The sequence below is a fragment of the Leuciscus leuciscus genome (genome assembly GCF_965113295.1).
Source record: "Leuciscus leuciscus genome assembly, chromosome: 16".
NCBI classification, from domain to species: domain Eukaryota; kingdom Metazoa; phylum Chordata; class Actinopteri; order Cypriniformes; family Leuciscidae; genus Leuciscus; species Leuciscus leuciscus.
Genome location: NC_138740.1, coordinates 32,120,935 through 32,136,881, shown reverse-complemented (window position 1 = coordinate 32,136,881; position 15,947 = coordinate 32,120,935). Strand labels below are relative to the sequence as shown.

Here is a 15,947-nt window from a genome sequence, read left to right as displayed (position 1 = left end):
TTATTCACTAGATATCCTACTAGTATGTATTCTAATAGTGACTAGAAAACAGTTAATAATCACAGAATATTCTAATTATTACTTATTAAAGGAAATGGGAAAATCACAATTTTTACGCTTATTAGCTACAGTTATTTTACTGTATAAGTGCCTTTTTTGGTGCATTTTATTAGTATGCCTACAATTAAACATAAATAAATAAATAAATAGTTTCTTAAGTCTTTGTACTAGTCTATTCAATTAGTACAGGGAGAACTATAAAAACACTAAACACTAGGCGTCTGTCATGCTCTCTCTCCCTCCCTCACTCACTCACACACACACTCACTCGAGCTCGCGGACTCACATCAATTGATCCATACAGGCAGCCCCCCCTCTTCTATTTGTGTGAGGGGGTATAAAAGGAACAGTCTGCTCGGGAGCTCTCGGAATTGTTCTCTTTTTGCTCGAATCCACGCGGACAGACGGCACGGAGATGTCGGGCACTTCGCGCGCACAGCTGTGTTTCCTCCTGTTGAGCGTCACGGCTCTCCGGGGACACGCGCGCTTTCTGGACATACAGGTGAGATATTGACACCTGCTCACCTCTCTCTCTCACACACACACACAGACACAATCATTAGAGTAGCTTTTTACAACTTTTCATGTGTATATCCTGTACTTTGTCCTCAATATGTGTGTTTATTATTAGTACTTTGGCCTTCAACAATCATTATAACGTGTCTATATTATAATAATAGTCTATATAGGCTAAGATATAATGTAATATTTGTAAATAAAGTTGTGTATGTACAACTTTTATTATACCATTCATTGTGAGTAGCCTATGCACTGTAACATTTTTTTCTGGTAACAAAACATTTCTTTAATGTGGTAACATCTAAATTGAGAGGTTTAAATCAATGCAAAAATATTGTTTAAAGTGACTAATTCAAGCTGATTACATTGGATGACACCAGTGAAAGTAATTTTAAGGGTCGGATCAAGCAGAAATAGATCCTCAGTGTCCTTTTCTACTGTGCACATATGTTTTGGCATTACATATTTATGTATATTATTCAATTTTTATAATGTGCAGAGCCTTTTATGCAACTTCCGAGCTCTTTCCAACCCTTTTGGTAAAATCCTAAAATTATTATTGCCTTGAGCACATCTGTTTGAAATGCAGTCTTAATGTATTAATATTGCTCTTTTTTTTTTTTTCATGTCCTGTTTCTTGTTGTATTAACAGGATAACGAGATCAGCCCAGAAGGATTATTATCTTTGCTGAGCTCTGAACTAAAGCGAGAGTTACCAGAGGAGTTTGTGTACCGTAGAGCGCTGAGTGAGTGACAAACCTCTGGGATTTCATTTGCCCAAAAAAAAACAACCCAAAACACACGTCTCATGATCTTGACTTTATATTTGTTTTAATAAATACATTTTTAACTGCTGAATTGATATGGTAGCACATTATGGCATTCCTTAATATTTAAAGAGTGGTTATTCATCACAAATACTAAGTATATATTTTCATATGGTTCAGCCCTTTCACCTTTTCTTGTCTTTATCTTCCTCCGTGTCTCTCAGGATGTCTGGATATGGTGGCCATAGAGGGCCAGTTTACATTTACAGCAGAACGTCCACAGTTAAACTGCGCTGTGTTTTTCATCGGCGAGCCTAGTGACATCATTAGCATTGAGTATGATTCGGTCAACATCGACTGCAGAGGAGGAGATTTCATAAAGGTGAAATGTTCACACATGCACATACACAATTCATCAACCATACACCTTACATCCATGTTGTTTTGTAGTCTTGAGCACAAAAAGGAATGTAATAGTAGTGCAGACACTTACTTTATTATACTGAACAGTGAGTGTGTTTCTGTGTATATCTGTACCGTGTTTAAGCTGTGAATCGTACACTATAAGCTAGGTTAAGTCAGGGCACCAAAGGATCACGTGATGTCATTATAAGCCAAACCGTACACCAACAACCTTGATTACATTCTACTCTAAAAAAAAATATATCATTAAAAATCCAATTGAGCAAAACTGCATAAGTAATTCCAAACTAATTGCATCATAGATTCTGAGTACAGCTACAAAAGTTCAGCTTTCATAGACAGAGCAAGGTTTATGCCAATTAAATGCAGTTTAATACGACTGAAAAACGCAAATTGGATATTGTTAAGGATAATGTACTGAATTAATTACTGTTCAATGAAATGGACATAAAATGAGTGGAAATTTATTATAATTTATTAGCACTCAACTGACCTGAAGCAAATGCAGTCGGGTTGAACTTAAGAGAATTATGTAAACTTTCCCTGACCTAAACTAAAATGAATTCAACACAGTTTACTTGAACAGAAAAAAACTGGGTTAAAAACAAATGGTGTAGGATTTACTTTGAAACGATTTTCACTCACTTTAAATTGAACAAATTATTACAAAGAAATGGTAATTATTTTGAAGTAGAAAGACCAAAATTGTATTTTCTTGTAAAATGTACTCCACTAATTAACAGTGAAGAATATGTTTTTACAGTGCACTGAATGCAGTAGATGAGATGAACAGAATGCTGTTAAATACAAACCTTTTTTTTTTTTATCTTGAAGGTATTTGATGGCTGGGTTATGAAGGGCGAGAAGTTTCCCAGCTCACAGGACCATCCTCTCCCTCTGTACGAGCGTTATTCTGATTACTGCGAAACCGGAGTGTCTCGACCAATCACACGATCGTCTCAGAATGTCGCCATGCTGTTCTTCAGACTCCACCAATCAGGAAGCAGCTTCACAGTAACATTCCGCAAGCTCATCAACCCGTTCCGTAAGTGCACATGCACAGAAATACACACACGTTTAATATATATATTAAACGTGGCATTTTGCAGTCATTGAAAAACGTGAGTTTTGGTTTTATCTCAAAGGTGCGATACGGCTAATGCAGAAGCCCTGCTCAAAGCTTAACATGTAAGATATTGATGGTTAACCATCTGTCTCTCTTTCTCTTTCTCTCTTTTTGTAGCTTGTAATGTTGTTTCTCAGACCCCAGAGGGAAGTTTCACCATGGTCATTCCACAGCAACACAGGAACTGCAGTTTCTCCATTATCTATCCAGTGGAGATCCAGATTGGAGAGCTCAATCTCGGCCAACACAATGATCTCAAGGTGAGCAAACATCTGATTTCTGGTCAAGAAACACAGCATTTACACAAACCAGTGTCTTCATATCAACTATTAGAAAAAAAGAAAAATGAGTTTGAGACTTCTGGTTTATCTATGTAGCGGTCCATTCTCGGCTGTGCTGGTTCTGGAGACTTTGTCGAGCTTCTGGGTGGAAACGGCATGGACACTTCCAAGATGTTCCCTATGGCAGATCTCTGCTACTCCTTTAATGGACCAGGTGAGAATTCTCTCTTTATCTGGTGTGCACCATCATTCATTTGTGCTGTGCAATTTAGAGTGCAAAGAATCTTATAACCCTCTCCTTATCTCTCTTCAGCTCAAATGAAGGTCGGCTGCGATAACACTGTGGTCAGAATGGTGTCGAGCGGGAAGTTTGTAAATCGAGTTAGTTTCCAATATCGGCTATTGGGCCACCACGAGCTTCAGCAGATGAAGGGCAACAGCGTTGAAGATGTGTGTTTAAGAGCATAAGACTCTCTCTCTGTTCCCTGCTCTTGCCAAACTAACTTCAGTTTGAGCCTTTGGGCCCTTATTGTATATTTTCCTTATTAAAAAAATATTTATTTTTTGCGTCATCTTTTCATTCGACTCTTCTGTTCTTTTTAATATAATGAACATGTAAGATCTGTGGCTGATGTTAAATAAAAGATGTACTTGTGTTGGTGCACATCACTGTTTTGTTCAGCATGTTTCATTTTGAAGTGCCCAGATAAACACTGGAATCTAGCGAGCAGTACTGCACAAGTATTAAAATACAGTATGTACGAAAAATGTAATTGTCTTTATTTATTTATCTGTATTAAAGAACTTTTGTAATAAAATCAGTCGATATGAGCAAAGCAAACTCTGGTTACAGTAATTTCAAATTTTACACCAGAAAACACTCACATTTACTCATTTTGTAAGGTGAAGCAAACTAGTTATGTCACAAATTACTTAGTGACCTGCCATTAAGACAGAACATACTCTGCAAAAAGTGAATATAAACACATTGCTTTTGCTTTATATTTAATGGAATTACAATGCTAATTGTTTTTTTTTAAGTGCCATTAAAACAGTGAAATTGTTACCCAATGTCAGCGGTCATCATGTGCTAAAAGCAATGATTGCTTGAGAATATCAATGCTGATTTATGAACGCAAAGTAAAATGTCAAAGGACTCTAGGATACATCATGTGAATGTCTCTGATATTAAGCCGTTTTATAAAATGTAATCACACCTAAAACTCATCTAAACTGTACATGCCAAGACAAGATACATGATACACCTTTTAATGAGCTCAAGTCAGTCGGGTCTCTTCATGAAAATTGCTGCCCTGAATTCAATGGACTGCAATTAATCACTACTGTTAAATCAACAGATCGTTTCAAGTTTTACCAATACACTCTTGTACTCGTCATTATCGCTGACAAACTGCTCACATCACGACTGCAGAGGAGTTCAGCTTTGCCTTATCCTGTCAAATCTGTCCTATGATGGAGGACACGTCTTTCTTGTATATGCGCCAGGCGTCTTCAAGGTCTCCTCAACGTCTTTACTGTCCCCCAACATGACGCAGACACTAAAAGAAGTGGTGGTACTTAAAGGAATAGCTCACCCAAAGTTATAATTAAATACTGCTATTTAAAAATAGGTTTTAGGCGCAGTTATATAAACTATCCCTGCTAAAAAATAAAAATTAAATTAAATTCTAAAAACCAGCCTAAGATGGTTAGCTGGTTTAAGCTGGTCTCCCAGCCTGGTCAAGCTGGTGTTCAGCTGGTTGGTCAGCTGGTTTCCCAGTCTGACCAGCTGAGACCAGTCTGAACATCTAAAGAAGTGGCCAAAAACACTCTAAAACCAGCCTGTTAGGCCTTGTTTACACCTAGTATGAAGATACGTTTTGGTTGGACGATGCTAAATGGGGTCTAAAACGTTTTGAGCTTGTCCACTTTCGACTACTTCCAGAGGTAGTCGAAAACGCAATCGACCGGATTGCTTTTGTAGTGTAAACGCTCATGTGGTTTGAAAACGTTTGAACAGCCACAAAAGACCACTTACTCTCCAGCTACTGACCTAATGCGTAAACATTATGGGAAGCCAGAAGAGATTTAAACTTTGTCGGCTGAAGACCCAAGTTTGTTTTGAAGATGAAAAACGTATCGAGCACAATTTTCTCTTACCATTCCTGATGTCTAACACTGGTTGCGGCTATCAGAGCAGAAACGAAGCTGATGCTCTCCTTATGTTTTTCCCGTATGTTCATCTACGACAAAAAAGTTTAGGCTATTTAATATGTTGTGTGAAACATTTATACAGAATGTTTTATGAATGAAATATGTGTGTGTGCGTGTGTGTGTGTGTGTGTATGTGAAACTACAACTCTACAACTCTGTGGGATTTGATGAGACGGGTTGCCTCACGCTTGATTAAAGGTTGGCGTTCACATTATCCTGGTCGGAACCATGAGCTCCAGAGAGAGTTTAGCAGAATAATTGATAAGGAACTGAGAATCCCAGCAGGACGTGCAAAGAGGTAAGCACAGCTGCGCTAGTCCCCCACTGAGCACATCAGCGCAGAAATCAGCCAACAGTGGAAATTACACCACCACTGCCACACGTGGGACTGTTAGTGTGAATAAGCAAGACAGAAAGACAAAAAAGAGGGAGAGAGATATTGAGATTGAAGGAGAGGGTTGCGTCATGAGAGATGTTTAAGCACAGCCTAGCAGAGTTTCACAATAACACTCATAAAGTAGCCTTTTGCAAAACATGTCAAAGTGATCAAATCAAGCTGTAAAATGACAACTGAATTTGAGAGCTTTATGATCTGGGGTTGTAACTGAAACCAGTTTCCAGACCTGTTTAACTTTCTTTTTTTCTAAAGAAAAATTTTTTATTACATTTTTTTCATGTAACCATAATGAATGGCTTTTCAGCTTTAAAAAGAATAAAAAGACACCATACAAATAATCCATACAACTTGCATTCTATATTTAAAAATGTGCGCATGAAATTAAAATAAATGCATGTTATAGATCTTAAAGTAAACAATTCATTTGTGCACATGTTTCTTTTTTCTTTTCTTTCAGTTCACACTTACATATGATTGAATAGATTAAAGGGTATGTGTATTTGGCGTGCAGTCCACAGGGAGGGCTATGTGGCTTGACCCAGAGTACTACTTCTGTTGCCGGTACAGACTGCATAGTTTCAGCTTATGGGGATGTGACATGACAAAAGAAAGAACGACTCAGATCAGAAGGTCCTGAAGGGTCCTGAAGACCCAGCTAAGTAATGAATTAATCATTTCTTTTTTTCATAATTTGGCCTTGGCTGCATTATTGCTTTTTCATATTCTAAATGTGATCAACGTTTGCGTAAGTTGATGTGTTGGGGAATTTGGCTATTAACATGTAACATTTAAATTATATTCCGCTGAAATGAATGAAATGAAAAAGATTAGTTCATTTTGCTGAACGAGGCTCAAAGATCCGAGGCTCAGTAAAATGATCCGAACTTCCCATCACTATGCTTTAAAGCATCTGAATGAAAATGTTCTTAACATTATGTTACTATGAAAATAAACTCAAACAACTGAAAAGTCCCAGTTGAATGATATCTGTAAAAAAAAACTAAAACTAATTTCATTCCCATATTTGACTCTATTGGTGCTATTCCTGTTCTTAACCTAAGCACAAGCTCCACTCTTCACCACAATGGTAACCACCAAACCTACACCACAGCAGAAACTCTTCCTAAACACTACAGACCCCCTTTTTTCCCTTAAAAACATTTCATTTTAACATCTAGTGTGCTTCTCATGTCTTAAATGTGCATTCTCACTTCCTTCCCTCTCTTTCTAACTCCACCCCCTCGCCCCATGCGAAGGAAAAAAAGGATGCAAGGAAAAAAATGAGGATAGAGGAATTAAAGGAAAGCTTATCTGTACAGTACATTGGAATATTCTTGATCACTCAAGCGTCACTTCACAGCATCATCACCTGCGCCCAAGGGATCTGCCCTTATATGTTGTTAATGACACTCTCTGTCTGGGGATGAGTCTGTTAAAGCCGGCATGAAACGGAAGTTGTGATAGACTTTCCTTCCCTATCGTGACATATAATAATAATAATAATAATACATTTTATTTATAATGCGCCTTTCACATACTCAAAGTGCTAAATATCCGAGTGAAATTGCTTCTCAAACAAGAATAAATGTAGGGCGGGTCTAGATTTTGCTTATCAGGAATTGATTGGATTGCTGGATGGTTGTGGTTTGCTATTGGTGGATCTCATGTGATTGACAGGTTGTCCCGCCCTCGCGCCAGTAAACACATCATCAGAGAAGAGAAGAGATGCTGAGTTATTTTGATTCAACATTACGAGGACACATGAACTTAAAAAATAATGCTGTGCATGGATAAATCATTTATAATAAACACTGAAATATTACAAAGAAAAAGTTGGTTCCCATTCTGATGCTTCCCTCCTTCAGCTTCTTCCCTCTGCTCTGTTTAAGCAACAACGGACATACGTAACTAAGATGGGAATCAAATGAACATTGAAGAATCTGATTAGAGAGGTTTTTATAGGCTACAGAATATTTGATTATGTCATTTACGTCAGCGGACAGATACACAGGCACAATAATAATCAGATGTTCCACCACCTGACCACATCTCACAAGCTTCTGCAAATTCATCGTGTATGTTAGAAATCATTCAGTCCCAGAGATCAGAGAGACATCTGATACAACAGTACTTATGAATGTACCAAACTTTGCCCTCAGGTTTGCCTTATAAAAGACTTCATTTCAAAGAAATCTTGAATCTAAAAGGGCAATTTTATAAAATGGCTGGAATTCAGCATGAGCTCTCAGCCGGCTAATGCCACAAAACAGATGCAAGGAGACGCTGCGTGGACGAAGAGAAAGAAGAAAAAAGATGAAAAGAGGCCTTATTTGTGCGTGATTAGGCTAATGACCCGCATCCTGTTTATCAGACTGGAACAATCGACACTAATGTTAACACTATGACGCTATCACACAGGGTTAATGATGTCACGTACACACCGCAATCACGGTTCCCCGTAAGGTATTGTGGGTAGCAGGTCTACCTAATGGATTCAAAACACTGAGATGGGAGACTGAAAAGGGCAATCAGAACATCTTTGTTCCTGACGTAGAGCCTCTTGCACGTGTGAAAGGAAGATATTCACGCTTGGCCGTAATGAGAGACCACTTCTTTGAGAGTGAAACTCACCATTAGAGGTCTCGCCGTCTAATCCACAGAAAAACTGTCAGTGGAGAAGCAGAGAGATGTGGGTGGATCTCACAGGACCTGTCAACACATTTAAAAATAAATGTTCCAGAAGGGGGGTTTCACAGTAACGCCGTAGAAGAACCATGTCTGGTTCCCCAAAGAACCCTTCATTGAACAGTTCTCAAAACAACCATTTTTTCTAAGTGTGAAGAACATTTGAATGATCTACAAAACCCTTTTCCACTGTAAAGATCTTTTAGGCAATGGGAAGTTTCCGTGGATGTTAAAGGTTCTTAATGTTTTATCTTCAATGCCAATAAAGAACCTTTATTTTTAAGAGTGAAGAGCATGTCTGGGTCATATTTCAACTCAATAATAAAAAATAAAGAAATGTTATATAAAAAAAAAAGTATAACATTTATAAATGTAGGCCTATTTTACTTTAAAATAAAGAAACTGTGTTCTACTTAAAAGCAAACCCTTCAACAGTAATTTTGTTACTGCAGTATAGGCCTACAGTAAAACATATATTGTGGATCATTTCATGAGAATCACCACTGGGAATAAAAAACAGAAAAAATATTTTTTTATTTGCATAATAAAAAAAAGGCATCATTACAATAATAATTCTAAATAGTATTTTTTCAGCATGTTAAAAGTTATATCGTTTTTATTTTCTGTCAGTGTTTTTTTTTAATTGAAATGAATACTAAGCTAAGCCTATAAATAAAAGCTCATTAAATAAATAATAAATGAAAGCTATTTCAAAATAGTACAATATTAAAAAAAAATGTTTTTTATAAATACTATAATACTCTATAAATAATACTAAAATAACACTGCTCATTGAATAGAGAATGGCATGATTACAGAAAATTATAACAATTCTAAAACCTCACATTATAGCATATTATCCACTAAGTATGCTGGGAACTTGCAAAAATGACTGTATTTTACATAAAATATACTGCAAAATATAATAATTTTTTTTCCCCTGTGATATTGGTGTGAACGTGTTTTTGTGTGACTATAGATTTTGTACCAGTTAGTTCTTTATCATTTAAAGCCTAATTTTGTAAGCTAACACTATTTTAAGGTTTTATTTATGTCCACTATTGAAGTCTGTGTGTGATCGACTGGATAAATTCACTGCTGCTGGTTTTTTGGGGATGCAGAGCTTGTTTTCTGCAGTATCTGAGGTTATCAGTCTTGGTCGTGCACGCTTCTCTGTTTATATCCCTGTTTGCTGTTCGTATCTCCACCTCCACATATATCCTTACACACACACTCACACACATACAAGCAAACAGTAACACACCGACTCTTTCCTGCCGGTTGAATGAAGGAACATTCATTGTGTTCTTATCGGTGCGGTAAGCTGCATCTTCCTATCTGAGTCACTGGGGGAATAAAGTTTGTGTCTAAACCGCAGTGGAGCACACACACATGCAACACATACGCTCTTAAACATCCACTTTGTCTCAGATGTGTTTGCTAAAAGAAATAAAAACAAACAAATGAGAAAATCGCTGCCATAACACTAAAATGGAATGGATTGCATGTACACCATTAGTTTGGAGTCTGTAATATTTAGTAATATTTTTGAAAGGAGTCACTTATTCTCACCAAGCCTGGATTTATTTGATTAAACATATAGTAAAAACAGTAATATTGTGAAATATTATTCCAATTTAATGTAACTGTTTTCTATTTGAATAGATGTTAACATGTAATTGATTCCTGTGACGCAAAGCTGATTTTTCAGCTTAAATCTTCAGTGTCATGATCTTTCAGAAATCATTATAATGCTGATTTGATACTCAAGAAACATTTCTGATTATTACCAATGTTGAAAACTTGCAGCTTAATATTTTTGAGGAAACCGTTTTTTCAGGATTCTTTGATGAATAGAAAGGATTTTGCAACATCATAACTGTCTTTACAGTAATTTTGATCCGTTTAATGCATCCTCGCTTAATTTTAAAGATCAAAACTAATCTTTCAGACCCCAAACTTTTTGAATGGGAGTGTAGATACTTTGAAAAAAAGATTTCTCTCTTATTGAGATCTCTGACTTTTGATTGCAGACTTTATGGCAAATCTGAGCACAGTTTGAGACTATATTGATTCTCCTGAAACTAAAAAAATCTGGTAAGGCAAGAGAGTTAAGCATTTGAGAAATAATTAGGATTTTAAAGAGATCTGTTTTTGTCATTTTTCCTTCAAATCAAGAATCCCCTTTAATGGTACATCAATGTAGAGGAAGGGTGAAAGTCTTCCTTTAGATGAATGAGAAATCAAAAGCTTTTGCTAAACAAATAACAATCTGCTCCTCAGAAATCACTGCAGTTCTTCTGAAAATCCTGCTGAGAAAGCAGCAGACGCTTAAGCCTCAGGTGTGTCTGTGTGTTCTCAAGGATATTTGGTGTGATGTCCGCTCATGTCCAAAGAATGGGATTGTACCGTGTATGAGTATGAGACCCATAAGTGATGCAAAGCCGTTCTGAGTGGTTTAGCTTCAGCATGACAAACTCACATACACACACACAGTCCACCTGCTGTGAAAGTCTATAAAGGTGTGAAAGACACTGGTACTAACTCAGGGTGACGTGACGTTGTTGGCGCTGATAAGCGCTTTCATCTCATGCCACTGGAGGGCAAACCCCACAGAGACGAGCGTCATCCTCTTCGTCACACTCATCATCCTCACGTCACTTGACAAGTTTTCTTTAGAGGACGTTTGAAAGTTGTCAATTGCAGCACATTCATACACAAATCTTCGGTATAGGCAGATGGAAATACATGGGTTGAGGAGATCTCATCCATAGAAACTGACCTCATATGATTCAGATTTGTCAGTTTCGGCTCAAATGCTAAGAATCAGATTTATGGGGTTTCTCAAATGAATCAGGAACTTCTGATTCAGAAAAAAACACACGCAGTCTTATTTCATTTCTTTAAAAAAACAATTACAGAATATAAAACTGGAAGTGAAATTTAGTTTAATGTTTTGGGTAATGTTACATGCACTTCCCAGAGACGCGGTTAGGAGAGCCAAACGCAGCTTTATTCAGTGAAATCCATAATTGTAATCCATAAAATAGGCATAAGGTCAAAGCCAAAGGGCAAACCATCCAGGGAGACAGGCAGAATATCAAGAACATGACACGAAAACCAGAAGTAACGCTCAGAAATGCAGTGTAACACCAACAAGACTTTGCAACGAGTGAATGAACACACAGGGTTTAATTAGGCAAACATAAACGAGATAATGACGAACAGGTGACAGTAATTTTATTTAAATAAAATATATATATATTTTTTTGTTTGTTTAAAAATATTTTAGATTAAATAGATACAGGGTAATATGTAGTATTTAAACACTTTGGTTCCAAATTTAATATTTATTGCATTGCATAGTCGAGATTACAGCATCAGGAGTTTTTGATGAATAGAAAGTTCAAAAGAACAGCAATTATTTGAAATGGATTTTTTTTTAAACATTATAAATGTCTAGACGGTTTACTATTTGATCAATGTAATGCATCCTTGCTGAATAAACATTTCTTTGAAAATTTTTTTTCGCTGATGAACCTGAAAATAAATGAATAAAATTTGATTGCCAATTAACAACGAACATTTAACTTAACATTCATTTGAACAAGGTTCATTTTTATATTTGCACATAAGAAATACATTTACCATTTATAGTCCGAAATAATGCATACATTTTGTTTCCGAGGTCAGAGGTCATATATCACGAACAAATTGATGTAGGAATAGTTTTAAACCACATCAGCTGAACTTATTTCACAATAAGGTCCAAAGGGTTAAGAAAGTAGCCTATTTTAAAAGGAGAAGACAATACATATCATTACTTTCATTCCATATTCCAATCTCAGTGTAATTCTCAGGTACATCGTTCTTGCGTATTCTCTGATGACGTTTCCACTGGTGAGCTACGGGGGCTCGCCTTCTCTTCAAATAGCATGTAAGTGAATAATCCTCATTATTGTCAGCTAAAAATACAATTTCTCTCACAGCGTAATGACCCATCTGTGCAGTCTAGTGTGCATATGGCCGCTGAGTGAGTTTTACCAGGCCCTGCTCTTCTTTAGATAGAGCGGCGGGCCGTAACTCAGGTCTAAAACAGATTACAGATGTCCGGAAGGATGGGCGTGGGCAAGACGGATGAAACCGCCCAGCTCTCCGACATATCACTCACTTCTAATGAAGAGTCGGTGGATGGTGGGAGTGACGCAATGCCTGACGGAGGAGTGGAGGTGTGGAGGGAGTGTGCGAGGAGAGATAAGGAAGTGTCTAAAAGTGTCTTAGATAAGGCCGAATGAAGGGTGGTGATTGTGATTATCCTGCGGGAACACGGCGGAAATGGATCTCGGAGTGGAGTTTTAATGGGACTGTGCACACACTCCTCCGTGCACCTCTCTTTTTCCCCATTAAACGCACACCGTGACTTCTCCTCCTCCTCTTTCTTTGACCCTTGTGTCTGTGGAGCCCGGTGATAAATGGCAGGTTCGGTGGGAAGGATGACGAGAGGGGGGCGTAATCGCTTCCTCTCCTCGTCCTTGTTTCGTCTAGTTTTCTCTTATCGTTGTCACTGGTAAACAGACGGAGCTTCACAGGGCTGGATTTGTCTTTGTGAAGGCCGCTGTTGACGCGAGCATCTCTCTTCTGCAGACAGCTGGTCTGAGAAGAGGTCTAATCTCAGACACCATCTCCCCGAACTCATTCACTGATAGCAGCCTCGATGAACGACCTGAAACAGGAACAAAACCAGCAGGATTACACCCAGAGCACGGTGGTGAAAGAATGGCTCTTAACACCGCGGGTTCAATAAAGAAACCATTCTGTGTGGTGTAAAAAAGCACTACCAAATTTGAGTCGGTTCTCCTGTGGTGTCATATGACATGGAAACGGTTCATGTTGCATCACACGGAACCCATAATATCCATCTGTGGTTCTTTTATGGCAACATAGAAGCAAAATTGTTCTATAGCCTAATGGTTGTTTTATGTCATTATTATGAAGAACATTTTTATGACATCATAAGGAACTGAAGAATTCTTCTTATGGAACCTAAATGTTCTTTTATGATTCTTCTTAATGTTCTTCAATGGAATTTGGAAACCATAGTATTCATGGTTCTTTTATAGCATTATATAGAATTTAGAAATTGAGAGAAGGACATTTTTATGGCATACTGAAAAGGGTTCATCATAAAGAATCAATGTTAGGTGTAATGCATTACTATGTAATTAATTACTGTAATTGAATTACTTTTCCTTGATAAAGTAAAGTAAGGGATTATTCTTAATTTTCTGTAATTTAATTACAGTTACTTTTAATGCAATTGCATTAAATACTATATAGACCATAAAACAGTTCAACAACAAAATTCAATGTCTAATGTTATAATGTACACTTTTTTTAAAAGATTTACAAATTTCAGTTGAATAGTAAAATTCCATCAAATCGAATTAATCCTTACATATTATTCATATTATTGATTAAGAATAATAAAAAAAGAGTTTAATAAAAAAATTTGTATAAATCTTAATAGAACAAGGGATGGACCATTTTTAGTTTATGTGATTCATATTCATATATATTTTAAAAAAATCGAAAACGTTTAAATTTACATACGAATCACATAAACTAAATCGTCCATTCCCTTGTTCAACAACAATGTCATACAAAATGTTAAATTAAGCTCTAGTTTTTTGTGTGTGTACAGATGTGACGTAATGACGCAAAGACATGCTTGAATTTCCCACGGAAATCCACCAGTACCACTGGGATCAAAAACATTATTACAAGCTTACCGTTTTGAACCGAGCTAAGGCAAGATAGTTTTGAACACTGGCTGGTTATGTACTTGCTCAAAAATTTTAACCCAAAAAAGTTACGGACTGCAGCTTTAAATAATTCATGTGGTTCAGATAACATAATATTTTCTGTTTCTGTTGATTAAACCGATCATTTTAAACGAACAATCATGTTTTACAGTGTATGTTTTTAATTTAACCTTCTCCCTTGAAATACTTTGATCATTTATTGGATAGAATTAAAAGAGCAGTTTCATGTACTTAAAATGTGGTCACCCTAGGGCACTAGTACCGAACTGTGACGGGCAAACTCCCGACTATTACAAGAAAAAAACGATATGAGTGAGAATTCTGTCCTTTTAAGGGTTGCAATTTGTGGCATCATGTCTTTGGTCCATGTTGTGTTCATATTTCATTTGAACCGCACCAGTGTTTGTTTGTAAGTGGACTGAGACCCACATTTTCAGTGTTCTCGGTCTGCTTGTTTGGTGTGCACCAGGGTTCGGATGTTAGAGTTCACACTTTATTACAAAGAACCGCATTAACAGAGCAATCGGACCAGGGTTCGTTTTAATCAAACCAAATCTACCAAGTGTGAACCCTCTAAATCAGCCGGCAGACTAACCAGACCTGTGGTCAGAAATTTTTTTAAAGGTTTTGTTAATGATTTTGCAGCCGGATGTTTTGGATGAAGTTTAGGTCTGTACATTTTGAATAGAACATTTTAATAAACAAACCTTGATGACCCTGCCTGAAATGAACTGATGGAAGAGGCTTTCTACACATAATAGAGAACATGTACTACTATCAAAACACTAACATTAAGGCATTAATAGGCCATTTACTCAGCAAGACTTCCACTCAGGTGTAATGGAAGAGGATAGAAATGGAAGGGAGAGAAAAACAAGAGGCAATGATGAATCACAAATAGAATTAGAAGCCATTAAGAGACAACAGATAATTATCACATCTTACCCATCACTGTCAATCACGACTGATTTATCCAGAGAGAGAGAGAGAGAGAGAGAGAGAGAGAGAGAGAGAGAAAGAAAGAGAGAGAATGTGCACTCGTGGAGCATTTATTTATTATTTGTCTGAAAAGTCTCAGGTAACACTGATCGTCCGGCCACTGAAGGACGTTTCATAAATAGCAGCATACTGGCAGTTTATCACAATGAACCATGATATTACAGGTCGTGTCTCCGCGCTCAGGTTTGCAGTCACGCTCCTCTGCTGAGATCTTCATTTGTCCTTTATAAAAATACCCAGGCTGACTGACAGCACCTGGAAATGAGGTCGTGTATCATTCTTACATCACATCGCATCATCGCCGACATCACAAGCACTCCCAAGCGTGAAACATTAACCGTCCGTTAGAAGACACCAGAAGTCAACTCCAGTCAAAGAGGACGGAGGACAAACTGGGAATTTGACAGCAGCGAGATCCAGAAACAAGTCTCTTTTACAGGAGTGTCTTTACAGTGAAACCTAAATATGAAGAAAAAGTGAATTATAGGCTAATGTAAACAGTAGTAGCAAAATAATAAAATATTCACACTCTGCCACAATCTGAGATAGGTCTGTTCTAACAACAACGTTCAAACACAATTTTATGAATAGATACAATACTATTTGATTATTTAAAGTCTATAAAGTGTAGGCCTACATTGTATTTAACATGGA

The 15,947-nt window shown here is 37.1% G+C and overlaps 1 protein-coding gene across 1 annotated transcript; it reads left to right on the top strand.

Moving 5' to 3' along the window:
* Positions 1-372: 372 nt before the first annotated feature.
* Positions 373-3,845, top strand: crhbp (corticotropin releasing hormone binding protein). Its single transcript, XM_082140622.1, has 7 exons — positions 373-562; positions 1,232-1,325; positions 1,571-1,728; positions 2,604-2,814; positions 3,013-3,155; positions 3,273-3,390; positions 3,490-3,845. The coding sequence occupies exons 1-7, from the start codon at positions 476-478 to the stop codon at positions 3,642-3,644; spliced, it is 966 nt and encodes a 321-aa protein (XP_081996748.1). The 5' UTR covers positions 373-475; the 3' UTR covers positions 3,645-3,845.
* The last annotated feature ends 12,102 nt before the right edge of the window (positions 3,846-15,947 follow it).

Coding starts and splice junctions, on each gene's coding strand:
- crhbp (XM_082140622.1), top strand. CDS start 476: ATGTCGGGCACTTCGCGCGCACAGCTGTGTTTCCTCCTGTTGAGCGTC. Junction 2,815..3,012: donor CAAGCTCATCAACCCGTTCC/GTAAGTGCACAT, acceptor CTCTTTTTGTAG/CTTGTAATGTTGTTTCTCAG. Junction 3,156..3,272: donor GCCAACACAATGATCTCAAG/GTGAGCAAACAT, acceptor TTATCTATGTAG/CGGTCCATTCTCGGCTGTGC.